This window comes from Botrytis deweyae, assembly GCF_014898535.1.
Source record: "Botrytis deweyae strain B1 chromosome Unknown BDEW_017, whole genome shotgun sequence".
Classification (NCBI taxonomy): Eukaryota; Fungi; Ascomycota; class Leotiomycetes; order Helotiales; family Sclerotiniaceae; genus Botrytis; species Botrytis deweyae.
In genome coordinates this window covers 608,501-634,822 of record NW_024066224.1, presented here as the reverse complement: position 1 = coordinate 634,822, position 26,322 = coordinate 608,501, and the positions used below count along the sequence as shown (strand labels likewise).

At 41.6% G+C, this 26,322-nt stretch overlaps 9 protein-coding genes across 9 annotated transcripts; 5 read left to right on the top strand and 4 right to left on the bottom strand.

Annotated features, from left to right (window-relative positions):
- Positions 1 to 1,838: 1,838 nt before the first annotated feature.
- Positions 1,839 to 3,743, bottom strand: EAE98_007423 (uncharacterized protein). The gene is made up of 3 exons (XM_038955046.1): positions 3,203 to 3,743; positions 2,174 to 2,906; positions 1,839 to 2,121 (listed from the first exon to the last, which is right to left on the bottom strand). The coding sequence occupies exons 1-3, from the start codon at positions 3,391 to 3,393 to the stop codon at positions 2,065 to 2,067; spliced, it is 981 nt and encodes a 326-aa protein (XP_038808696.1). The 5' UTR covers positions 3,394 to 3,743; the 3' UTR covers positions 1,839 to 2,064.
- A 1,162-nt stretch (positions 3,744 to 4,905) lies between these two features.
- EAE98_007422 (uncharacterized protein) lies at positions 4,906 to 8,511 on the top strand (the record flags this gene model as incomplete). The annotated part of the gene is made up of 6 exons (XM_038955045.1): positions 4,906 to 4,984; positions 5,047 to 5,127; positions 5,185 to 5,247; positions 5,300 to 5,895; positions 5,943 to 7,508; positions 7,561 to 8,511. 6 exons carry the CDS (start codon positions 4,906 to 4,908, stop codon positions 8,509 to 8,511), a joined length of 3,336 nt encoding a protein of 1,111 aa, XP_038808695.1.
- A 1,591-nt stretch (positions 8,512 to 10,102) lies between these two features.
- Positions 10,103 to 10,794, top strand: EAE98_007421 (uncharacterized protein; the record flags this gene model as incomplete). The annotated part of the gene is made up of 3 exons (XM_038955044.1): positions 10,103 to 10,371; positions 10,433 to 10,609; positions 10,641 to 10,794. 3 exons carry the CDS (start codon positions 10,103 to 10,105, stop codon positions 10,792 to 10,794), a joined length of 600 nt encoding a protein of 199 aa, XP_038808694.1.
- Positions 10,795 to 11,879: 1,085 nt separating this feature from the next.
- On the top strand, positions 11,880 to 13,610 carry EAE98_007420 (uncharacterized protein; the record flags this gene model as incomplete). Its single annotated transcript, XM_038955043.1, has 1 exon — positions 11,880 to 13,610. One exon carries the CDS (start codon positions 11,880 to 11,882, stop codon positions 13,608 to 13,610), a length of 1,731 nt encoding a protein of 576 aa, XP_038808693.1.
- Positions 13,611 to 16,991: 3,381 nt separating this feature from the next.
- Positions 16,992 to 17,432, bottom strand: EAE98_007419 (uncharacterized protein; the record flags this gene model as incomplete). Its single annotated transcript, XM_038955042.1, has 1 exon — positions 16,992 to 17,432. One exon carries the CDS (start codon positions 17,430 to 17,432, stop codon positions 16,992 to 16,994), a length of 441 nt encoding a protein of 146 aa, XP_038808692.1.
- An 809-nt stretch (positions 17,433 to 18,241) lies between these two features.
- On the top strand, positions 18,242 to 19,375 carry EAE98_007418 (uncharacterized protein; the record flags this gene model as incomplete). The annotated part of the gene is made up of 1 exon (XM_038955041.1): positions 18,242 to 19,375. One exon carries the CDS (start codon positions 18,242 to 18,244, stop codon positions 19,373 to 19,375), a length of 1,134 nt encoding a protein of 377 aa, XP_038808691.1.
- A 443-nt stretch (positions 19,376 to 19,818) lies between these two features.
- EAE98_007417 (uncharacterized protein) lies at positions 19,819 to 22,639 on the bottom strand (the record flags this gene model as incomplete). The annotated part of the gene is made up of 2 exons (XM_038955040.1): positions 19,819 to 19,910; positions 19,966 to 22,639. The coding sequence occupies 2 exons, from the start codon at positions 22,637 to 22,639 to the stop codon at positions 19,819 to 19,821; spliced, it is 2,766 nt and encodes a 921-aa protein (XP_038808690.1).
- Positions 22,640 to 23,567: 928 nt separating this feature from the next.
- On the bottom strand, positions 23,568 to 24,435 carry EAE98_007416 (uncharacterized protein; the record flags this gene model as incomplete). Its single annotated transcript, XM_038955039.1, has 4 exons — positions 23,568 to 23,827; positions 23,902 to 24,167; positions 24,237 to 24,352; positions 24,409 to 24,435. 4 exons carry the CDS (start codon positions 24,433 to 24,435, stop codon positions 23,568 to 23,570), a joined length of 669 nt encoding a protein of 222 aa, XP_038808689.1.
- A 502-nt stretch (positions 24,436 to 24,937) lies between these two features.
- EAE98_007415 (uncharacterized protein) lies at positions 24,938 to 25,978 on the top strand (the record flags this gene model as incomplete). Its single annotated transcript, XM_038955038.1, has 2 exons — positions 24,938 to 24,951; positions 25,015 to 25,978. The coding sequence occupies 2 exons, from the start codon at positions 24,938 to 24,940 to the stop codon at positions 25,976 to 25,978; spliced, it is 978 nt and encodes a 325-aa protein (XP_038808688.1).
- Positions 25,979 to 26,322: the final 344 nt, after the last annotated feature.

Here is a 26,322-nt window from a genome sequence, read left to right as displayed (position 1 = left end):
ATAACATGGCTGATTTTCTGGGCAAGATTGACGATATGCAACAGCAAGACTCTTGATCGTTAGATTTATCATGCTAGAGTATCATAAGGACTATGCTGTGTGAAAATGAGATTAAACTTCATGCAAAAAGAAATCTCCGGTATACAGACCAAGACATGGCTCCTCTGGGCATGAGATACGATACGCAACAAAACTCTCGAGTCGACAGACTGCGCACTCAGATTATCATTCATATCACCATATTTAGTACCTTTGTGTCAAGGTGACGAAGCATTGGTATAAATATAGATATGTAACCAGTCTCGATGTACAAACTCATGCACTCGATTCTCTCGGCATAAAAACCGACATGCAACAAAAGTATTTGCACACCACTCCATCACATCAAGATACTCACTCAAGTGTTATACCACATTCCGCCCAGCTCTCTGGGCACACTGGGCACGAAAACCGATATGCAACAAAAGCTCTCCAGATACACGTACACCGAATCACTACACCCCTAGTACCACACTAAACTCTGGGCTCAAAAACAGACATGCAACAAAACCCTCTCTCTGGAATCTCCACACCGTTCTACATAAAACCAAGAGACTTAAGTAGTGATACCACATTCCGCCAGTGCACTGTGCATACTGGGCACGAAAAGCGATATGCGACAAATCCCTTCAAATACCTCGTACACATACATCTACAAACTCCTCACACTCACACTCCAAAGCCAACCCCCAAGTCCTTACCACGACGCCAGATTCTCTGGGCACAAATACAGATACGCAACAAAACAACTGTCCCCCTTTTCTAACCAATATGCGCGCGCAGAATCATGAGAAGGTACTAGGTAGTATCACCTGGGTACAGAGTACCACACACATATGCATGACTCTTGGTATCATGCTATGTGCTGGGTATGGAAGTAGATGTGTGACGAAATTTCTTGAGGGATTTGGGGGGTTGTGTTTGGGATTTATGAGGTGCTGTTTTTGTATATGTATATGCAAATGGATGGGTAGGTGAGTGAAATAACGAGATTTAGATCGATGTCTTTCCTTCTTTCCTTCCTTCCTTCCTTCCTTCCTTTCTTACCTACCTAGCTATTTATTTCCCACATCATCAGAAGTGAGCTCTCCAGTCCAGTCCAGTCCAGTCCAGTCCAGTAATCTCAATACATATAATAAATAATCAAATAACCAAATAACTTATCCTTATCATTCAAAAAAATTAGAGGTTTTCTATCCATCTATGTATCCTCATTACATACTTCACTCTCCTCGCTACCCCAACCTAAAACCCAAAACCCAATCCCCAATCTACCTCCTTCCTCACCCCCTAATCATCTAGAAATCCTCTCGGTTATTTTTCTGATCTCTCTCTCTCTCTCTCTCTCTCTCTCTCTCTCTTCCACCCCCCCCTTTTCTCCCCCCAATCTCACATGATAGATATACAATTCACGCTTAAATTTGTCCTCATACTCATACTCAAACTCAACCTCAACCTCAGATGCAAATAGATTCCTTCAATATTTAATCTTTAGTTTAATATTTCACATTCAACATAACATCTCATAAATCTTTCACAAATGAAAATGAAAATAAAAATGAAAATGGATGAATGAATAAATGAGTGGATAACATACAGCACAAGATGAATATGACTCTAAACTAAAGAGATGATAACGACGAGTACAGACTAGACTATCCACATCCTATTTGTTATTCCCATCGCATCAACTCAAGAGTCTTCCACACGGGGTGAATATCAATGTATGCACTCGGAATCCGGGTATGTCATTCAGACTATTGTCTAAACTGCTGACCCAGATCTCAACTCTACAATCAAGAAGTGCCTACCTAGGTAGGTATGTAAACGAGAAAAGTTCGATTCACTGCCGCTGGATCAAAAAAATTGTTAGACAAACGAAAGTAAAAATACCAAATCCAATTCAATTATGACTTTCTTTATCATTTTTATCCTATCCTTTATCATTTTCAACTCCTCTTTGGTATAAATATTCCAAAAACGCCATTCTATTTTTCGGTTCCTCCTTAATAGCCCAATTCCATTTTAGTTTAACTCTTCCACTGGCTTTGCAGCCCCCTTTCCTTGGTTTTCTACCAATCTCTGTGAATTCGTCAGTAAATGTCTTTATTTGTCGAGATACGGGAGAACTAACCAAAAGATTTCTCAACAAAACAGCAATTGTAACTTTTCCAATGGAAGGTACATAAATCGAAGCCTTCTCCTTCACAGCAGGACCGTCAAAATTCTTTTGAGATGAGAAATTGATACAGACAGCGCCATCCCTGATCAATTCAGTGTTGATCTTGAACTTTTCTCCTGGCACACCGGAGATGACCACATCACTCTTGGGCAAACATTCATCATTCTTCATTCCTTCCATGTCGTGTACCTCGTGATGGATCTTCTTGATACCCTTGCCACGGGTAAAGAGCTTTACGCCGTCGAGATCGCAAGAGTAGACTGTAGCACCATCATTTGCAAGTAAAGCAGCCAATGGACGACCAACAACCTCTGAGCGGTTGAATACTGTGATCGTCTTTCCGTATAAACGGTTGCCATATGGGAGAACTGAGTTGTAGATCTGTAGGTGTTCGAGAACCTTGACGACTGCTAAAGGTGTGCAAGGTAAAATCGATTTTTGGGTATTGTGAGGAGCGTCAAGGAATCGAATATTTTGGTACATGTTGAAACGGTAGGTATGCGCCAATCCTTCCACATCTTTGTTGAGAGCAACTATTTGCTGGATATATCCATCTTGTAGAGAAGGGGCAGGGAAGATTGGGTAGTATACGATGATACCGTGAATGGAATCGTCGTTGTTCGCTTTGAGGATTTCATCTTCGATGTCTTCCTTGGTGAACTTTCGGAGTTCGAAATCGAAACCACTGGATAAAAGAAGTCAGTTCGTGGAACTATCGAAGTCCAACTACTTGTAGCTTCGACAAGATCGTGAAAATTCCCAAGTCTTGAACTAGAAGATTGATAGTTCGTGGGCGCAAATGATTTCCATTTCAATGTCTTGTAATCTAATATCCAATTTCTCTGTGCTTTTCAGATCTTTTGATTTGTGAATCGTTAAATCACTCCCATCTTTGAAGGAAGATATGGTATAGTATAGCAAACGTTTGGCTGCAAATCTTCTGGTGTATAGCAAATGGAAAACGAATGGAAGAATACTCACTTCTCAATGCATGTGGCCATTGACCAGTCCGCATACTGCTGGGCTGCAGGATCTTCATTTGCCAACAATCCCACAAGCTTGGGCTTGAAGGTTAACTTCTCTAGATCCGTCGCAACCTCTCCAAGCAACTTTTTAGCAATTCCTTGAGCCAAGATGACCTTGCAGGTCGCTGGGACAGGAGAAGAGGACATCTTCGACTAGATTTGGAATGACTTGCAGCGAAGGATTTTGGAGAAGATCGTGGCACAATTTTCGATAGAATCACAGTGTTTCGACAAGGGTCTCGTGTACACTTGGGTTGTTGATAGGAAAATCCTCTTCTGGAAGGTAACAAATCAGGGGAGAAGTTTTAATGAAACATGTGTGAAATAAAATTTTCTTCCCAATGCTTATCTTATCGCACTTTTTTTTGGAGGGGAAATAGAGGGGTAAGTCAGGGGTGTTGATTGGAGCTCTTTTACCTCACCGGAGTCAGTGAAGGGGACAATACAAAGATGATGTATAAAAAGAGTAACAACAAGTACTCGATTCATTGGAAGACTGTCTCTTCTCCTGATGGATGTACAATGTGAATCATCATGAATCAGAACAAACATGATGGGAATTCGAAGTGTTACCTCACACAGTTCCCGATGTTTCTCCGTTGACCGCCTTACCGGCAGAAAATTTCCCCTCAATCAATTCTAGAAGCTCAATTATTATTATGGTTGTCTGAGAATCATAATCATCGATCGGAGTTTACATAGGTAGAAAAGAACCTGCCATTCAAGAGTACATGATTTGCAATCAGTATTATATCTCACTCGTCTTTACCCTCTTCTCTTGTATAAGGAGAACTGTTCGTTTTGATACCATTTCTATTCATCAGCCATATACCATTGTTTCTACAAGCCTACATACCTCGCTTTTCTTATTGGTGACTCGAACTGGTGCTACATTCCACGACAAACGTATTCCTTCAGAGTGAGTCGCTTCTGTTTTATTCATGTATTAGTCCATCTTATGCGCTGGTTGATGGCGACAAACATGCCTTGTTTGGCTCTTTTCTGGAACTATTCCTAGATGCGGCGGGGCGCGAGTGTATATATCGTTTCCATTATTCGAAGAGGCTTCAAAGCTACCTAGCATTTCTCAACCTATGTCCACGATCTTACTAGATGGGTTATCTGGAACTCTTTCCAAGTACCTGGTTATCTGAGTTTCAGCCCCTCGAGTTCAATTGACTTCGGTCCTTGACCGATCCTCTTGCCAGAATGTTTCGTCCTATTTCCCCCTTCTCTACCAATCCGGACCTCGATCTCGACTTTGGGGTGAGACATGGCACCTGAAATTGCTCTCCGAAATTCTGCGACATCTTTCCTACCCTTGTGGACAATACGTACGCTATCGTTCATCCCACTAGCCCTCTTCGTATTGTCGCGACCTGGACTACAATCCAGACAAATGCTTTTTCTCCTGCTCCAAAGCACCGGCTACCTAGGCGCACAAAAAGACTACATATCTATAATCACTCGATCTCTTGAATTGGTACACATTTTACTGGGCACCGGCTAGCAGTTGAATCTAATACAGAATGTGCATGTTCTTAGGTAGCTAATATTGGGTTTTCTATAGATTAGGCGCTTCCAACTACCGTCGCCCAATTTAAGTTCCCTTTCGGATAGTCTACTTCCCATTAGCAGGCTACGATAAATAAAAACAATATGGAATCTACGGTGGTTGAGTTTATGGCTGCGCAGGCAGAGGAGGACAAGTCAGCGATTGTCAATCGAAAAGTAGAAAGTACGATTTCGAAGCTTTCAGCCAAACGTGTTGGGTTCAACTTTCGCTAAACTTTTGGATAGATCTCGCTGCAATTAGCAGTCTTATTGCGGAGCTTGGTCCATATATAGATGGCGAGGCTTCAATGGAAGATTGTCAGAAAGGTGCAACCCATTTGAGTAGATTGGGTTGGAACGTATTTCAGTGCTGACTACGTCCAGGGTTGGAGTTCCTGTTTCTTGTACTACAAATTGTTGACCCCGGAAAGCTCTCAAGGCATGATCGTAAGTAGAGCGAGTGATATGTGTATTGGGCACAGGTGCTAATATACACCAGTGAGCGCTCTTGTGGAGTATTTGACAAATCGGGTATCCCAGGCTGGGGAGGTTCAGATATACCGAGCTGGTCTCCTGGAAATTGCTAAATGTCTGACCACCATTGCAAAGATGCCCAGGTTTATTAAATCAAATGCACCTGATATAGCGTCGGCAGTTTTCCGTCTCCCAGACAACAAGCAGTCTCTAAATGACTTCCCTCATTCTACGCGATTAAGTCTACTCAATCTTCTCCAATGTCTGCTGGAAGCATATCCAACAGCACTTAAATCCTCGCTGGGAAGCAAGTTCGTGGATGGTATGGCTTCCATGGCGGCAATTGAGAGAAATCCATCATGTATACTTGCTATTTTCAAGATTTATAGTCAATTGGGCAAAAGTTGGGATATAAATTCTGATGAAGCTGAAACTTTGTTTGGATCATTCTTTCGTTATTTTCCCATTACAACTACTAAATCAGCAACGCCCTTGAAGCCAGAGGAGGATCTAAAACGCGGCCTTTTGGACTGTTTAATATCAAACGATAGATATGCACCTTTCGTTTTCCCAGCACTATTCCAGAAATTAGACTCCGAAAGCGTTAGAGCAGATATAAAGGTAGTCAAATCCACCATCCTCTGTTCCGTTGTATGCTAATGAGTTAGATTGATGTATTCGATTCCATGCTTGAATGCATACGAAATTACACCAACGTTTCAGAGTTTTCAGTCACAATATGGGACACTTTGAAATGGGAGGTCTGGAACGGCGAAAATGATGACTTTATTAATCGTTCTATAGAAAACATTGCTGCGATTGCCGGCAGACTGGGCCAACAATCCTCTAGCACCGAAGACGATAATGTCGAGTTGGAGAAATTTGTCAACTACGTCACTCAGGAATGCATTACAATATTTACCGATGATACAAAGAAGCGTATGATCCTACCATGTACTCGTATTTTGGGCAAAATTTCGAGCACATCTCCTCAAGCTTTTACACTTACTGCTCGAAATACTCTACCGACCCTTTTTACCTTATGGCAAGGGCTAGATACTATAGCCGACAAAACACGATTGCTCGAGTCATTTAATATTATTCTCGAAACGCGTGCAAACATCTCACAATCATCCACTCAATCTAGTGAAGATGCATACATGGCTCAACGATTAGCCGTCATGGATGTAAATTTTGACAATTTCCGCGAAAGCTTCATAGAACTTTACTTTGGCGCCACCTCCATGTCTTCAAGTGATCTCGAATCAAAGATCGCCACCACCAAAGGACTTACACTTTTGGCATCGATTCGCAATGATTCCGTCAATCGTCCATTTTTGAATTCTTTCGAACAAGGAACAATCATTGAAAAACTCAACGAGACAGCGTTCAATTTGAAAGAGGCGGACGATCTTCGTGCGTTGGCTGTGGCTTCCTTGTCCATTTTATCAGTTCGATATCCAGACACATTTATCACCATCACACTCCCCAATTTTATTAGCAAACTTCCAGATCAGTTGAAAACCGAGAATGGTGATGAGTCTGAATTGTCTCAAGTAGTTTGGCTCCTGGACTCACTCGTGGAAATTGCGTGCAAGTCGACTTGCCAACGTGAGCTGGAAACTCCTGACTCCGAAGACAAGACTCACTTCAAATTCAGATTGTTTAAGGCTTTACAATCCGAATTTGTCATGAAATTTACACATCATATTTGTAAATATGCAAATCAAACATCCTATCAGATGGCCCTTTTAGCCGCAATATATCAAGGATTGCAGGTGTTTGATGATGCACTTGCTAATGATAAAACGGCGGGTGACCTATTATCAAACAGTAATGATATCATCGATCCCTATGCTTTCATCGCAATTGCGTTATTCAAGCGAGTCATTGGGCTCTCTCAACACGAGACTGGTGATTTGAAAGGTAGTTGGTTTGTAGGTATCTCGGAGGTTAACAAAGGAGAATATTTCGACGATTCCGTTATCACACTCGTTGGAACGATTGGAACGTACATACTCCGATCCAACACCACTCCACACGAAAACAACTTTTTACTCAAAGCTAATGCAGACAATCCAACTGAGCCAAGTCGTGTTTGGACTTTATTTAATTTCGGAGCACACACTAGAGCAGACTTAGGTGCTTGTCAACAGGACCTTCGTGTTGGCCCCTCTAATAAATGTTCCGCCAACATTCTTTCCACGGCCTTAATAGCTGGAATCCGTAAAGAAGTGAGCCGATTTTCATTCCTTTTCCATGTAAACTTTGACTGATCTGTTCTAGGATATCGATCGTTTAGGTCTAGTGGTTCATGAAATTGCCAAGTCAATGCTTTTCAACGCAATTTCTGTGGAAAACAAGTGTTCAAGACAAGCTCGCATTAGTATGTTACAGATGCTTCAACTTCTCGTAAACAAATTCGGTGCAGACAAGAAAATGTTTGAAGACGGGAAACAACTTCATGACGTTATGCTCGAGCTGGTCAATGAAGCAGCATCAAAGCCAGATTTAGAAGCATATCAAATATATCAAGCACTGGCTTATTTTGCTGCGGCCGCAGTAGCAGCATATGAACCATGTAGTACGGCACTCATCGATGCCATGATGAAAGGTATTTCTGACCCAAAACGTGGTCGAAAGATTGCCCGCAGTTTCGCAATCCTCCTGGCTCCATCGAACATGATAAACGAAAGCAATTTCTGTATTCTTCGTCCTCTTCGATTTGGTCGCCTTTACAGCACTACTGTCAATCAACTTATCACTCTCTGGCGATCCAATGAAGACAGCCGTAGCAAAGAAAACTATCTTATTGCCATTGCTGGTATCCTTCGATATATGCCAGCAAAGATCATGCAAGGCAATGCTGCACAAATCCTCCCAATTGCTCTAGCTGGCACAGACGTTCCGGATAAGACTACCAAAGATGCAAGCATGAACATTATGATCGTTTTAATGCCGGAAAATCCTGGTTTGATTGAAGAGCACCTTGATTCAATAATCAATCGAATGACGGATCGTACGCATAATACGTATGATTCTCCCTCGGATGCCAATGTTGAGGGCAGATCTAAGGCTTTGGATGTACTTGCTATGCTTCCAACTTTGGTAGAGAATGGACTACTTCTGAAGCGGAAAAATGCAGTACTGAAGGAACTTGATGTCGCGTTGGATGATTGCTCGAGAGAGGTGAGAATGAGAGCTGATAGATGTAAAATGATTTGGTTCAATTTGTAATTGGAGCTTTATATTGGCACGGTGTGTTGTGGTGTTGAGAGATTGTTTGGGTGGTTGCCGTTGCATATGATTGTTTGGGGCGCAGTAATTAGGTTATTATACACATAAAATAGGTGGGAAGGTATTTTGAGATATTGATTTGATGAGGACGTTTACCAGAGAATATGGTATGGTGATAAAGAGGAATAATAGAAGAATTGTTATCTTGCTCTAATAAAAAGGTTCTTGGATGAGAATAATTATGTGATAATAAAGCCAGAACCCTCTTCAGTTTGGTACTCTTACTTGAATAACTGACTTCCTTGCCTATATCTGGCTAAGAAGAAGAAATATTCACTCGCTATGAACATATTGCCACGTACTTTACATGCGACTACTTACTAGAAAAATTGAACAATCCTTCATCCTATCATCTATTCATCTATCATCTAGTTTTCCTATTTATCCTGTTCTATTCGATTTTAAAATCTCAAGTCGCACTTGGCCTTAAACAAGCTAACCTCTGATTTATCATGGACTACCGAAATCATCTTGAATGGTTCTTGGTGAGAGAGTTTCATCGGGAAGCACCTTGGTACTTTTGCTCAAACCCCTCACATCCCGTACATAGTCATTAACATCACTCTCCAGATTCATCTCTTTCAGTTCTTCCTCAACTATCACGTAACAGTTAGTGATAGGCTCAACTTTATATACATATGGGGGATAACAAATACTCCGAAAGTTTGCACGACCTGTTTTTCCGATCAATCCACCTGCCTTTTGGAGGACTCCACCTGACCAAAGACTTTGCTCGTTTGTCTATCTTACAATCTTTTTCCAATCCTTTAAAGGAATTTCCATAAAATCATCAATCAACCACCTGACCTCTCTCTGCGAACCAAACACAGCAAAGATGATGTTCATCCATAAGATGATAAAGAACACTATGAATAATATAGAAATCACGTTGCGATCGCGAGTGCACATTTCAATATCGTGAAAATGAGAAATTTCACAGATGTCACTAGATGACGGAAGAGCTACAGAAGTCGTAGCGACCGCATCAACGACTGCCACACGGGATGTCAGCCCCATATGGATGCTAGTGTAATGCCTGACTATCTCAATCGTCTCCGTTGATGGCATTTTGGAGTGAGTGATGGGTTTTGGTGCGTCGAGGTGTAAGGAATCTGATATATTTCAGCATCTCTTATATGTGTGTATCTTCAAAAATCTGATTTCACATAAGGTTACATTTGTGTAGAGATAGATAATTCAGCTCGGTTGTGATAATTATATTCCGGATACAAAGATGAGTGTATATATCAAAATTCCTACCCGTTACTACGCTAGCAAAACTCGAACAGTGATTGCGATACGTGGAGAAATTTACTTGAATATCATATAATGCTGGTGTTTCGTGTGATAAAATTGTTGATATTCTGTTAAATTGATTTTGTATGTAAAAGTTTGTGGGGGATGCTAGATGTTACATTTGCGACGGACTCAAACCTTGTGATCATTGTAGCAATCATCAATTTCTGTTTTATAATCATTAATTCTCCATTTCTTTTCGGTGCCAATATCAGACAGCATAACATCCAACGCCATGGTTGCATTTTCCAATCTTCTCATCACATTCTCGGCAGTTTCTGCCTCACTCGCCACTCCGAATTCCATTCTCCCAAAGCGGAGCCCAATGGATTTTATTCTTCAACACAACCAAAGCCCTCTCAATGATCGTGCAACAATTTACCAATATGATTATAAGACTGGTGAAGATGTACTCTACATACTATCCGATAGTTCTTTCACTGTAGATTGGTCGACTGAGGATGATTTTGTTGTCGGTTTTGGTTGGACAACTGAGTCTACCAAGTAAGTGACGCTCATTTACTAATGAAAAAGTTTATAAATGCTGATATCACTTGACATCCAGTCCCCTCAACTTCAGCGGCACCTTTGGTATGGGATCCGGCAGGTTCGAAGACTCACTCGTAGAATACTACATCATCGAGGCCAGTACTTCTCCTCTTAGCTTCAGAACCATAAAAGGCAGCGTCACGAGCAACGTATCAAGCTATACTGTCTGGGAAAACCAACGTCTTATTGAGCCGTCTATTGTGGGAACGACTACTTTTAATCAGTATATTTCGGCGCAATCTTCTCAGCGCAAAACTGGTGCGATTATCTCCCCGCAAACGTGGGAATGTTACTGCAGATAACCATTTTCAGGCTCGGACGGCGCTGTGTATGAATTTGGGGAGTCTTAATTATCAGGTTTTGGTGGTGGAGGGGTGAAGCGGTGAGGGGCTGCTACGCAAACAGTCAGTTAGGATGGGGATCTGGATGTGCGTGGTAGTTTTGAGGTCTTTTGCGGTCAATAAGTTAGCATAAGCCATCATGATCAAATTCATTGTTCGTCAAAACCCAGTAGATTTCGTCTTCCGAGATGGATGTAGGTGTTATTGAAAGGAGCTCAAGAAACAAGTTGGAAAGTTGTGCGAAGCCTGGGGAAGAGGGGGATTAATTTATCTTATCATTTAAAGTTCAGTACTATGTATGTATGCTATTTTTTTCTTGATTATTCCTAGTGCGATTGCCTATTCCTCTTGGGATTTGATCCGAAGGGCTCTCATGATTGGTTCCTAATGTGGAGAATCTTCGCTTATTTTCAAATCCCTTCCCTCCTTTTGTCAAATATTTAGTTTTACTCGAATAACGATAAGATTTATTTATTTGGTGTTCGAAATAGAGTATTGAATAAGTTGAATTGCAGTGAAATAATACAAGGATTTGAATATTCAAAAGCGATTAGAAATTTGAAAATAATTCAATCTTTTAAAAAATTCAATAATTTCAAATAATTCAAGTATATTAGTTGATTTGAAGATTTGATAATCTTTATTTCTATACTATAGTTCGGACTATTGAACATTCTGATCCAAGAAACAAGGGAAATAGAGACTGATCTATGGTCTTCTTCAGTTTCAATGAAATCATGCTGTACTTGAACAAGGCTGGAATTCAAGTCTTACCACGATTCTTTCCCAGCTATCTATCAATGGTCTGGCAGTATCTTCACGATCTCCATCATTCTTCATCGTACCATAAGCATTTGATTGGCGGTTACACGATTAGAGTGGTGTCACTACCTAGTGACACAGTAGGTACTATACCTATCTTCGTGTAACTGTGTGGTGGCGCTTTAAAGTTAAGCCCTCCCCGTATACGAAGTATCTGGTGAATATATATTTAGCACGGTAATCAGATTATCAGTTACAAGGAATTCTACAAGCTTTCAGATCCAAAGTCTAGGTAGTACCAATATCTTTCACGGCCACTGGACTGACATTCCATCAATAATTTTCCTCTGAGACTCCATGATGGGTGATCAATCCAATCAACCGGCCTTGTCCGATGCGACTGATTTGCATGATCGAGACTACTCCGACAAACAAGTTTACGAAGCTTCCAATGTTTCCCATGTCAAAAATGCGAATTCCACCGATAAGCAAAGTCGTAAAGCCTCTGATGAATCAGAGGTAGGTTTCGATCCGGTACCCGATGCAAAATCCGAAGGGAGCACTCGACGCGGTTTAAAATCTCGACATGCACAAATGATTGCATTGGGCGGTACCATTGGTACTGGACTATTCGTCGGGAGTGGACAAGCTCTTTTCGCTGGAGGGCCTGCCTTTCTCTTTCTTGCTTATTGTCTCATCACTTTGTTTGTGTATGGTATTGTGACGGCGACAACAGAAATCAGTGCATATATGCCGGTTCATGGAAGTACAATGGCGTCATATGCTTCTCGTTACGTGTCTCCCAGTCTTGGGTTCGCTATGGGTTGGCTGTATTGGTATTCTTTCGCTATCGTTGTTCCCTACGAGATTACGGCGGCTGGGTTGGTTATCGATTATTGGCCGAATGATGTAAATATCGCCGTGTGGATCACCATCCTTCTCTTGATCATCATCGGGTTGAACTGCTTTCCAGTTAAAGTGTATGGAGAAACTGAGTTTTGGTTCGCATCTCTGAAAGTATTCATGATCATCGGTCTGTTGATACTTTCTTTCATCCTCTTTTGTGGTGGAGGACCATCTCATCAGCCACTTGGATTTCATTACTGGAAAGATCCAGGAGCAACTAAAGAATATCTTGTCGGCGGATCCGCGGGAAGATTTTGCGCTTTTTTGTATGTTCTAGTCTTCTCCTGTTTTTCCTTCAACTTCGCACCCGAATTACTTGTTATTACTGGAGGTGAAATGGAATCACCACGTCGCAATCTCCCAACTGCCGCCAAACGATACTTCATTCGACTCCTCATCTTCTACGTTGGTGGAACTCTTGCAATAGGCGTCATTGTGAGTAGCAATGCACCAGGGTTAATTGGCGGTGGAGCCGGTGCAACATCATCGCCTTGGGTTATAGCAATCAAGAACGCTGGCATCTCCGGGTTAGACAGTGTCATCAATGCGGTAATCATTACTTCTGCATGGTCTTCGGGGAATTCCTACCTCTACATGTCAAGTAGATCCTTGTATTCCCTCGCACTTTCTGGCAATGCACCAAAGGTATTCAAGAGATGTAACAGATGGGGTGTGCCTTATCCAGCGCTAATCGCCAGCTCCATGTTCTCACTCCTGGCCTATCTCAACTGCGCTAGTAATGGAATACAAGTTTTCAACTGGTTCATTAATCTCACCAATACGTCTGGATTCATCTCCTGGATTTGTTGTTGTGTAGTCTTTTTCCGGTTTCGCAAGGCATGCGTTGCACACGAGATCACGGATCTACCATACAGATCGCGTTTTCAACCTTATTTGGCTTACGTCTCGATCTGCGCTTTTACGATTCTTCTTCTTTGTAACGGATTTAGCGTTTTCTTTCCTGGTAAATGGAGTGTGTCGTCTTTTCTCACTGCTTATATCGGTCTTCCTATTTTCCTTACCATCTACTTTTGCCATCGCATATTTCATCGGTCAGATGAATGGATGTTGAAGCCAGCTGATGTTGATATGACAAGTGGTTTAGAAGAGGTTTTGGCTACTGAGACTGATGCTCCTATTAGAAAAGGTCCTTGGTATCACAATTTAGGGAAGATTTGGGAGTAATGTATGTTCTAATGGGTTTGCAGATGTGTTTGTAGTTTTTGCGTTTGGATAGTTATTAGGGTCGGCTGGCCGACAACTTCTTACTATCAATTTAAATAGAGTTCGCCTAAAGCTGGATAAAACGTGACAGCCCCATTGTGACTTAACCATCGAGGTCATTTGACCTACTCACATTTATACTGTTTCCTGACGAGCATGAAAAGACGTTGAACGAGCATGACTATCGAAATATTCTACTTCTATTATTTGTTAAAAGATTCCCGGCTTCAATCATACTTTCTAGGTCCACAAACTTGCTCTAATAAAACCTAATCTCTGGGCCTTTCACACTCGACGTCGGTGCTCCAAGGTTTCCAAACCATCTATGTAGACTGACTTGACTCGGTACTGAAGGCTAATTATCCAATCCAGTTCATCGACATATCTTTAGCAATTAGACCTTTTCAAGATAAAGATGAACACAACATTTGGAAGGTCGTCTTTCCAATATTAGACGTTATCATGCATCGGTAAATTTTATGGGGTGACCAGAGGTCATCGTGCCAGCAGAGTATCCAATAGTCCGGACTGCAGTCTAATCATATAAGGATTTAAATATCTAAAAGTAGTTAGAGATTTGAAAAATAATTCAATCTTCTAATAAAATTCAATAATTTTAAATGATTTGAATATAGTAATTGGTTTGGAGATTTGATAATCATTTCTAAACTGCAATCCGAACCATTGGACACTCCGAGATTCCTCGTCCTGGTCACGGTCTGGCCTCGGTTGCGCTCTGATTTTAATAGTGAATGCTAAAGATGAGGGGTCAAAATATGAGTGAATCGGTCGAAATTGCGCCCCTCAATAATCCGGTGATAGAAGTGAATCAAACAGGTAATTAAGGTTATAAGTCTCTCATCTATCTCGAAAGTAAGATCTGGATGCATCAAAAATCAAAGTCAACCTCCCACAGTATTCAGGTTCTGATAGAACTTCGCAACGGAAATGCTTGGTATGCCCAGGTGCTTTACACAAGGACTCAGGTTGGTCACCTAAGACAATTTATCATAGGGAATAATCCCAAAAACTTGCTCTTTTTTTGCTGTGTAATATTAAGTGTCGAATTCATATTATCGTCTTATATTGCAATTCAACTTATCCGATTTCCCAAAAAAAAATTAAAAAAATACTATAGTTATTAGATGAGTATTGTTTGGCTCCAGTGGTTCCGCAAGGTCGGAAACCTCGTAGAATAGTTACCCATATCGGTCATTCTTTCATGATGACTAGTTTACGAGGATTGTGTTGCCCCCTCCCCCCCCAAAATCAACTATAGCATTTTTGGAAAGAAAATTATTGCAGAACACGATGCCTGGTAGTTTGAGTGGTCGCATTAAGATTGTTGCGTGGGCAGCGCGGAGACGAGGTAGACAACGTAAAAAGAAGCGAAAGCGATACTGAAAGCAAGTACTAGGTAGACAGGTATTCACTGAAGTATCCTTCACCTCCTTTACCTGAACATGTGAGAGTCTAGATTAGCAATAATTGGCTCAGCCCTAGAGTGTATACAAATCAGCCTCGGGATCCAGTCACGCTTCGCAAGTCTCAAATTTAAATCGGTTGAAGCCAAACTATGTGTATATAATTAGCGCTCCGAGTCGCGAAAAGAGGTCTCAGTAAAGCAATAGTTTGCTGAAGCTTCAGAATGTTCTGGTGTGCATTAGTGAAGGCTGATTATCATGCAACGCATACGTATGTGATTAGTAGTAGTGAAAAAACGACCAATATGCTGAGTCGATATTACAGAATTGAGGAACTGGATAACGCCCTTGGAATGATGAGATGAGTTCTGGTTAATTTTCTAGAATCAAAGATGAGATGACTACAATTTGATGGTGAAATTTTGTCGGAGTTGTTAGTCCACCAGGGAGTGTACGGATTGACGGGACACTTCCCAACTTCCGATATTTTTGATATATAAAATCATTCATTCTGGATTTTTTTTTTCAAGAGATATTCACAAGTCCATTTTTGCAGTGTTCCGTTAATCTGTACACCCACTGATGGTCTAGTTGCCAAATCAATCGGAGGGCTTGTGGCATTTATCGTCTAAAGGCATTCATCTGTTATCATAATAGAACGTAAGATGTAGACTTATACTATCGTCTAAAATATGCGACCGAGCATTACATATTGGCATTATGTTCTCTAGTACTCGCTTCACTGCCTATGGGACCACAGTCTTAGAACTAAATCTAGAATAACATTTTTGCCAATTTTTCCACCAAATTATCGCAGCACTCGATAAATCCTGTGCCAACTTCCCATCATTGCTATCGTAGAACTCAACGTTGACAACTGTCTGTTAATGTGGAAATCAACGCTCACTTTTGTGTTGAAAAGACAATGTCATTACGTCACATGATATATCTGAAGACCAACCAAAGTCTGGTGCGCTAAAAGCCTGAGACTAAGGCCCTTAGCTCGACACTAAAAGCCTTAGCTCGAAAATTTGTACTGGCAGACCCTTCGCTTAAACGAACTAAGGCCCTTAGCTTGAAAGATTCCACGCTAATTCCCGGTCCTCCACACACTTGTGAAAATCATTTCGGGTTTTACTAATCCATTACTCACTTAAGCAGCCTCAGTAGCTTACTAGTACACTTGGCCCAGTATGGGATTTAGGTGAAATCTCGCTAACAAATATTTAACCGGCAAGAATCGAATCCTAGAACTGCTCGAGCTATCTAAGTTTTGTTTTGTAAGGTCATATACAATTTTACTACCTAGGTACACAGGCTGAAGTACAGAATGCGACTTCATATGATGCCAAGTATGATAGAATTATCGCTTCTCCATCTCGTTTCAATCGGGGACAAAGATATACAATGTCACGCTGATGTACGTGAACATATAATTATCAACAATCCGCACTTATTGGGCACCTACCTGCAGGAAGATCATATGTCGTCAAGAAAATTTACTAGCGAGGTCAAATCGATTTCAGAGGGGTGTTCACAACAACGAGTGTTATGAGTAATTACCATGGGAACCTCATAACATGATAGGTTCTTCAAATTACTAACCAAAGCGGCAATCCAGACAGAAGCGTTGATCATAAGTTGAGTACCAGTGTCTGTGTGATAATTTCAAGCGAATTCATTATTGGTGGGAGAATGGTGTAATGATTTTCTTTGTTCGAGAAGGGCTAATATGGCTGTTACATACAGAACAAAAGATCAGAAAAAGACATAATACAAATTCCCTACATGAAGCATTAAATGTGGAAGAAGAAAATTACTTATTAAATATTTTGAAAAGAAAAAGATAAGAGAAAAATCTAACAAACCTACTTACCAATCTATCTTCCCGAATAAATCTTAGTTTTGAACAATTTATCTATGCAGGTCCTGGACCACTCTTAGCCAAACAATAGATCAACGCAAAAATTATCAACCCCCTCCAGAAAGTTTTCTTCGAGAAAATTTCTTCCCACCACCTATCCTCTTCAGGTACACTAAACCCCCCCTGTTTCCCCCTCGCCTTCGCTAGTTTTTTTTGTTGCCAATCCGTCAAAAAAGCATATCCCTCTTGTCCCGGCTGAACCTGCGGACGCAGCGATGCGATATCATTATGATTCAGGGAGCCGGGTATATACAACGGTGCTAATTTCGGAGCATTCACAGGACGACGACGGAATTCCTGGCGGAGGAGATGAGGATCGCGGGCCGGAGGGATGTAATCCATATAGCCTTCATCGCATGTGATGCAGCCCGTGCGACGATGTGCTGGCGCTTTTTTGTTTTGGTATTCGGGGTTGGTGTAGAATTTTGAGGGCATTTTGGGAGGGGGAGTGGGACGTGAGTTTTGGAACATGGTGCTGATTGACTGATACTCTTTAGTTGGAGATGAGTTTGGGCTTACCTGTTTGTTTTTTTGTTTTTTGAATGATTGGTTGGAGTAAATGTGTATAAGTTACCACCAGGGTAGACTTTTCAAATGTAATTGAGGTTGGAAAACGAAAGTTCGAATTGCGAGTGTAATGAACGTGCTGTTCTGTAGATGGCTGTTCTTTACAGTTGGATTGTTCAGGGAACGTTGTTCGGCTATATAGCTGGGCCATTCTTTGTCCTTTGGATAACAAAGCTTCTTGGCAATTTGAACGCAGCTTAAAGACTTCTTTGTGCGAGATACATGATTCGTTCTATTTTGGAAATAACAATTGCATTGTCCGGTCATGTCCTTTGTTACTTTGCTCTCGAAAAGAAAGCCAGGTACATTCTTTGTCTTTGGGGTAATAATGACTGACACTGAGAAGAAATGATAGGTCGCAAATCCCCAAGATACTTTGGTACTTTGCAAGGCAGAACAATGCTTGAACAGATGAACACTGTTCCTACAATATACTCCCCCCCCAAATTGAAGTCTCTTCTTCATTTTTCGAAAATCCTTCAAATAAACGAATAGAAACGCTATTCCTACAATATACCTTCATTCACCCGTTGGATTCTCTTCTTCATTTTTCTAATAATCATCAAAATAAACCACACACAAAATCACGTCACAAAATCAACATTTTTATTTTAACAATACCATACATACTTCCTTCATTCCTCCTTAAAGCGAACTTCTTCCAGTATCAATTCAACATGTGCACCCTAACCCTCACCTTTTGCCCAACCTGCTCCAAGGTTGCGGCTCCATCTCGAGTCGAGAAGTGCGCCGACCGATCTGACGCATCCCACACCCCCAGTACAACCAAAATCACTGCCATGAATCCTTGCATTCGATGCAACAATCGCAACAAGCCAGTAAATCCCACCAGGGCCCTCACTCGAGACATCCTCGAAGATATGTGTTTGAAAATTCCCGAATGGCATCCTACAGCACCACAGGAGCCCATTCCCGGGATCCTTCCAAATTGGAACTCCGAAACTTTAACTCGCGCTCAAGATGACGAACTCTTTTTCGAACACGTCACACAAAGCCACAGTGTAGAAGTCAAGAATCGACAAGATTTGCCAAGTCAACGCAATGGATTCCCGTTGTGTTTGATGGCTGGAATCAAGCAGAGACCTTCACCTGTGAATCAACGACTTGAGAGATCACGGCCAGAGAGATCAAAGTTTACTTCACCTCCACTATCATGGAACAACAACCCTAGGAATAGACGACTTGGTGTTGCACCAGCACCACGAACTGCATCACTTCAAACAGAGTCTACACCGTCGGGAACACTTAGTCGTTTGGTCCCAGGCGAAACCAATCAAAGAAGTCAAGCTCAAGAGGAATCTTCCATCGTATCTCCAGCACTCAGACTCCAGATCCCACCACAGAGGTCATCTTCCATCGAACCCCAAGATACAGAATCCACCCCTTCATCAGGCACATCCACCCGTTCCGAATCTCTCATCCAGACAGCGATATTCAGCCCCATAGCCTTCGCTCAACTCCCCGCGCATTACGACATGCGACGAACTTCCATCCCGACACCTCGCGTTTCCACAACCCAGCCGCGAGTCCAAGCACGCGAACAACACGAGACTGTTGACCGAATGTCTCAACGCACTCCAGAAAATCAAGAACTTAAACGTCAAAGTCTCGAAAGCAAGCGAATGCGTGAGTTGCAACAACGCAATGTCCAACCCGAACAAAGATCGCACTCTAACAATGGGCCGCCACGACATGTCAATGATGTAGAATTCAAGAGCGTACGACCCAAGCGTAGCTTGAGATTGCTTCCGAGTCTTCCATCGTTTGGTTCATTGCGGTTTGATGTTTGATTGACGACGTGTGGGCGGTATGTATCTCTAGTGAGCTGGTTCTCACTATCATTATCCCCTTTCAATCAAGCGTTTATAGGTTTTCTTGCAGTATTGTTAAATCAAATCGAGAAAAGGTAGGGGCCCTTGACCTGGAGTAATGCATTGTAACATTTCTATAACAAAGAAAATACCGTTATTCCTTTTTTTCTTTTTTTCTTTGTCTCTCATCTTTGTCATTGCAATTTCCCATCATCACAATATACAAAACACCAAGAATAAATAGATTAGAGGCTCGGGCCCTAGAGATAAAGATGTAATATTTCTCATGAAAAAGTAATTTAACACCAATGAAACTATAATATCATATCTATCGTATGTTCAAAGGTGTTCCTATCCGCTGTGAACGCCGTGCTCCTATGATACTCTCATCTCATTATTCACTTCCTCGTTTACTTGTTATCTCAAACTTTTGCTGCGTCAATTTCTAAAGGTACAGCGTTTGCAGTACGTAACCATTCTCCATTAAATGCATTGATAAGCCAGTTATTAAGTTCTGCGAGTGGAGTGGTTAGCATTTGAATAAATCAATCGTAATAGGAATTACTTACTATCATAAACAATTCTGTTCGCGTTATGGAAATAGATAGAATGATCGCTGTCTGGGAAAACATGTACGTCGTAGTTTTCCACACCAGCAAGGTCGAGTTTGTCCAACAAAGTGAGTGTGTTTTGCATATGAACATTATCATCTGCGACACCATGCATAATCAAGAATCGAACATTCTTAGCGAGTGACTTTACATCGCTAATGCTGGTATTATCATATCCGCTAGGGTTATGTTGTGGTGTGTGCATATATCGCTCCGTATAGATAGAATCGTAAAATCTCCAATCGGTGACGGGCGCAACTGCCATACCATAAGAAAATGTTTCTCCAGCATCTTCTTCCAAGGTCTTTAATGTCATGAAACCACCATATGACCAACCCCAAATAGCCATTCTCGATTCGTCGACGTACTTTTTGCTAGCCCAGATTTTGGCAGTTTCAATTTGATCGCGTGCTTCATAGTGACCAATATTGCCACGAATAATGGTTCGGGCTTTTCGCCCAATGAATCCAGTTCCACGACCATCGACAGTTACGACAATGTATCCGAGGTTTGAGGCGATGTAGGATTCGAAATCAACACCAAAACTCTTGCTAACAGTTTGAGATCCGGGACCACCGTAAAGATAAAATAATACTGGATACTTCTTCTTTGGGTTGAAGTGTGGTGGTCGACGTTCGACGACTTGCAATTCAAATCCATCAATGGTAACAGTCTGGTAGATCAGAATAGGCAATTCGTGTTTCTTTGCCATATCAGCTAGTTGTTTGTTCTCCTCAATGACATGTGTGTATTGGTTATTGTTGCTGGGAGTGCTGATAACTTTCTGCCATGGAATATTTGGGCCATTGTAATTAAGGAGAACGTATCCAGCACCCTTAGAAAATGAAGCACCATAATAACCTTCCGTCGAAGTATCGGTGATAGCTTTCATATCCGTACCATCTAGTTTCACGCTATATAATTGTCTTGTAATCGGTGACTCTTTAGTAGAAACGAAATAGACAAGATTGTTCTTGAGATCAACGGCAGAAGGCGCTTTTACCACTTCCCAATCTCCAGATGTAAGAAGTATAGGTTCAGGATTATCCATTGGTGTGAAGTATCCCAAATGATCATAGTTCTCGTGAATGATAGTATCAATATATCCATCGTGAGGACGACCGTTTGCAGGATCTGCAGGAATATAGCGAGTGTCTTCAGAGACTTCAAACCATCCACCATCGAGTTTTGCAATGTCTGTGAATCGTACAGTCTTTCCCTCTCGAGCCACAACATCAACGAGAACAACTCGCAAGATGTCACTTTCTCTGTTCGTCTCGCGGATCAAAGCCTTACCTGTCGATCCAGCCCAAACTACCTCTGTAATCAAAAGGTCCTTTGGCTCAAAGCCTCCGGCAATCTTGACCTCGAAGACTTCTGCCTTGGAAATATCATAAAACAAAAGATCGACAGTAGGATTTGGAGCACCGGCTTTGGGGTATTTGATTTCTCTGACTTCGGGATAATTTTCTTCTCCTGGTAAAGGATCTTTCCCACTAGGTCTTGAAACAAAGTATTGAACTGGGTATTCGGGTACCTCGGATTCATTTGTACGAAGGAATGCAATATAATTGCCACTGTCGTCCCACCATGTTGCACTGGCTCCAGCAAAAACCTCTTCTTCATAGACCCAATCAGGTACACCATAGAAGAATTCTGGACCACCATCCACGGTTATTTGTACAACAGTTGGTGAAGCTAGTTTTCGAAGGTACATATTGTTATCTCGAGTGAAAACGATGGCATCACTCTGTGGACTCCAGCTGGCCAATTGAACTCGGCCATCTAAATCTACAGGATCTAATGGTTCCGCAGTTTGAGATTCGACATCGAAGATCCAATATTTCGCATAAAAGGAATGCCTCCAGTTTGATTGAACATCTGTCGCGACCAAAACTTTCTTCAAATCCTTGCTAGGGTATACTTTGCTTGGTGTCAAGCTTCTCCCCGCAACTTCGAAATATCCATTCTTCATCAAAGTCATCGTGTCTAGAGTCCCTACAGCTGAAGGGCTTTGCGTTCTGACATCTTCCACAATCAAATAATCCTTTCCGACGGAACCTTGTTCGAGTAGCAATCCATCCTCCCCGTTGGCTCCTTCAATCCAACTTATACTGTGTTTAGTCGCTCTCCATTGACCGCCCATAACCTGATCCATTGTAACCTTCTTCCCGCTTCCCCTCGAGGAGGTCGCCTGTGGATCGTGAGGACTTTCCGATGAATGTTTGTATGCCTGTTTCCCCAAAAATATAAACAATGCCAGCACCCAGGCTCCAATGAACACTCCCCCGATAATCCATATCAATCTTCTCAATTTCTTGTCGACTGACTTGTTCGTTGATCCATTTGTAAGAAATGCGCCATCCTCCATATCATAATCCTTCTCCTCTTCCTCATCTAAATGTATTTGCGTATGTTCATCATCCGCATACGCCATCTCTCCTCGAGGAGGGAATTTGGGTGTCACCATCGTCGGTTTTTCAGACCCATTCGCAGCAACACGTTCGCCGATTCGATCGAAGACCAAACTCGTAGTCGAAGCAGTCGAGGCGATAGAATCAGATGAATTACGGGAGACAGACTCCTGCTCTGTTGACAGGAGCTTTGCGTTTTCTTCAGGGTGCCCAGCCATATCTGAGGGTACGAGAGTTTCAGTGGGTCTTGGAGTCCAGAGCTACGCCAATACCATATATAAAATTGTATCAATTCGAGATGCACATTGCTTTTGAACAATCTTGAAAGATCTAGAGTGGCCAATAGTTGAAAGAGAGAAAGAAGACTGAATTGTAAAATTTATCTATTGAGGACAGTATTAGGAAGGGTTCTAGAAATCGCCTTTGTCAATATGTTGATGGCTGGCTTATTAGTGTTCAGCTTCCCCAATACGTGGAGTCCGACACTTATCGGGTACACACCCAAGATCATCCATGTACTTCGTAATCGTGCCAATTCCACAAAGATTACCAAGATCTTCCTTAATATGTTATGTAAAAGCCTCTTGAGTTTCACGATATGTTGAATTCCCATAGAATTCAAACTGCGATTATATTTTGGTTACAAAGGACGATTTCCCCGGAGAGCGAAACAAAGAACACGTTCTAGTATGTTGAGTTCTGATGATCCGGTAAAGCAATCAATGAATTATTTACCTTCTTTACAACAGATGCTATTTTTGGAAAGTCAAGATCATTTGAGATATTGGCTGAAATATTATAAATTACTTTGAGGAACGGAAAGAATCAAAGTAAGCTGAAGGTATATTTGAGCTGAATCTACTCGTAATCCCCAACTCGATGTTGTAAAGCTAAAACAAAACATCAAACATATGATTAATATAATAAATTAGGACCATGACCCAAGAGATAATCTAATTCTACACCAGGTATTTGTCCCATGAATACTAATAATGGTATAATATGCAAACATACAATCTCCAATCTATGACCTGCTCGCTTGCTCCCATACCATTATCTTATACGCTTCCCTAGACATCCTCGACCTTCATACTAAACGGTATATTCATCGTTTGTAGACACATGCCCAATCATTCCCGAAATCCTTTATTTATTATGTATGATGAAGTTCCTCAAACTATCCCAAGTATCGCTCTGCACATAAATATAATCCATACTACTCCTTAACCCACTCTGCACCGTCTCTGGGTACCATCTGAACAACCACATAACACTTCCCCAACTCAGTGCTGCAAATACTGGCCATGCGTCGTTCGATATGCGATCTGCAAGCTCTTTATTTCGGATGATTCCCGCTGAAGGTAGAACAGCTAATTGTGCTAATGACAAACATACTCGTGCGAATACTGTATGCGCCGAAACATTAGCATATCTTTTGAACGTAGATTATTGGAGACCCGATTGGAAAGGAGAAGCATACCGAATATCACAATCTGTTTGCTAACACTGCTAACATGCCCTTTCTTTGACCTCCTTCCAAATACCACATACCCACCTAATAGTCCTGCTAAGAATGTATCCCAGTTTCCCTCCTTCCCCTTATTGCCCCCTGAGTATTTGAGTGCTAACATCGTAGTCTTATATATCGTAGCATATTTCGCGAGATTTTGCGCATGTGTTCGCGTTGCGCGGAGTATCAGCCCTATCTTTTCACGGACAGTACCAGATCTGAATAGGAACATCATACTAGAATATGGATTCAGTCAGTTATGCGCCTAAGAATCGGTAAAGGCGAACCAAAAAGGGGGGACCTACACCAATGCATGGGGAAATCTGACTTTGGCACCGTAGACAGCGCCGCTGCGAGCAGCTTTAAGAATAGCGAGAAATTCGGCATTTTTGGGATCGAGAATGAAGCTCTCAAGTGCTGTCTATATTATCGCATTAGTATATTGCAAAAGTTATTATGAGAACGGTGGATAATTACCTTTATGACAGCAATTCTTCCCTCCATCTTACCGGCACAAAAACGAACCTCGGTAACTTAATTCTCCAATTCCAGCAATTTCCTTGAAGAGAATAAAGAAAGAAGCAATAGATATTATCTCTGTATCTTCATATGTATCTATTCAATCCAGTATTCAAATCGCAGACGTATTGTCAAAGAAATAAAGTCAATGAAGCAAAAAGTAAACTCAGGAATGAAGCTCGGCATGTTTATGGGGATGAACATGAATTCGGATATCCATTCGCTACCCCACAGACTTTCATCCATAGTTTACCGGGATTCATTTAGCGTCCGCTCAGGTCCGCAGGGTGGAAATATTAACATGTGAGATTCAGGCATTCAGGCATTCAGACATTGATGCCTCATGTAATAATTTCGGCGCTAGTGCTTTATCTATTATCGGATCGCAAAAAAAAAGTTCGAGCTTGGAGAAGAAGTAAAGAAGGCATTTGTTAATATCTTCATTCCCTTCGAACAATCACATAATACCACATAATATCAATTCATCATGTTACGTCAAATGTAAGTACTTTTAATTCTCCTTTCAAATCCAATTGAACTTTTTATGTTAACAAATTCTACTAGCAAACCCCGTAATGCTCGCAGCAAGCGCGCTCTCACCAAAAAAGCACCCAAGCCAGTCGAGAACCCAAAAACCGCTCTCTTTCTCCGTTATACAACATGTTCTCAACCTACTCAAGACTGCCTCACGGATCTTCACACCCTTCATTTACCTCTCGCAAAGAAATTCACCAAGAAGAATAGTATTCATCCATTCGACGATCCTTCTTCCCTTGAATTTTTCTCCGAGAAGAACGATGCTTCCCTCTTAGTTTTCGGTTCCTCATCTAAGAAACGCCCACATTCTATTACTTTCTGTAGAATGTTCGATTATAAGGTTTTGGATTTGTTAGAGCTGAATCTTGATGCGGATTCGTTCAGGACTTTGAGTCAATTCAAGAACAAGAAATGCGCCGTCGGATTAAAGCCTATGATTTTGTTCTCGGGTACTCCATTCGAGAGCCCCGTTTCCGACGAATATACACTTGCGAAATCGATGTTCCTCGACTTCTTTAAGGGAGAGCCAGCAGACAAGGTGGATGTGGAGGGTCTTCAATACATCGTTTCCATCTCGGCCAGGGATAGCGTAGACGGAGAGGAAGAGAAACCAAAGATTCATCTCAGAGTATACTTAATAAGGACCAAGAAGAGTGGTCACAAGTTACCAAGAGTTGAGGTTGAGGAGATGGGACCAAGAATGGATTTCAGAGTTGGCAGAGTCAAGGAAGCCGATGAGAGCATAATGAAGGAGGCAATGAGAAGAGCAAGAGGAAGTGCAGAGAGACCAAAGAAGAATATCACCACGGATATTGTTGGTGACAAGATGGGTAGAATACATCTTGGTAAACAAGACTTGAAGGAGTTGCAAACCAGAAAGATGAAGGGATTGAAGAGAAGCAGAGATGTAGCTGATGATGATGAGGGTGGGGATGATGATGAGGATATTGTTAGTGATGACGAGCCTGTGAAAAGGTCAAAGAAGGCATGATTCATTGCCACTCTGTGCAGTAATATCAAGATATCAGGTGTTTGGAGTTTAGGCATGGAAAAGGGTCTTCCGCGAAGAGTGGTTGGTTGTGCTCAAGTATTAAATGTCAGATTACATAAAAGCTAAGCATTGTAACTTCCACCAAACTACTGCTTTCATTGTGTATATCTCTCTGAGCCTATCAATACCGATTTCAGACGTTGCAGGTGCTATCGGTAGCCTTCAATTCATACTTCCCATTCGTCATCGACTTGTGATCTTAACAGGAACTACGGCAGAACCTCCCATCTTCCAAAACCGTCTTACTCGTATACCTTTCTTTAAGCGTGTGATACTTTTCTTCA

Excerpts from the sequence above, each read along its gene's own strand:
- EAE98_007423 (XM_038955046.1), bottom strand. The coding sequence starts at position 3,393 with ATGTCCTCTTCTCCTGTCCCAGCGACCTGCAAGGTCATCTTGGCTCAA. Across the intron at positions 2,907-3,202 it reads ATGGCCACATGCATTGAGAA|TGGTTTCGATTTCGAACTCC; the intron begins GTGAGTATTCTT and ends TCTTTTATCCAG. Across the intron at positions 2,122-2,173 it reads TTTTGTTGAGAAATCTTTTG|AGATTGGTAGAAAACCAAGG; the intron begins GTTAGTTCTCCC and ends ACGAATTCACAG.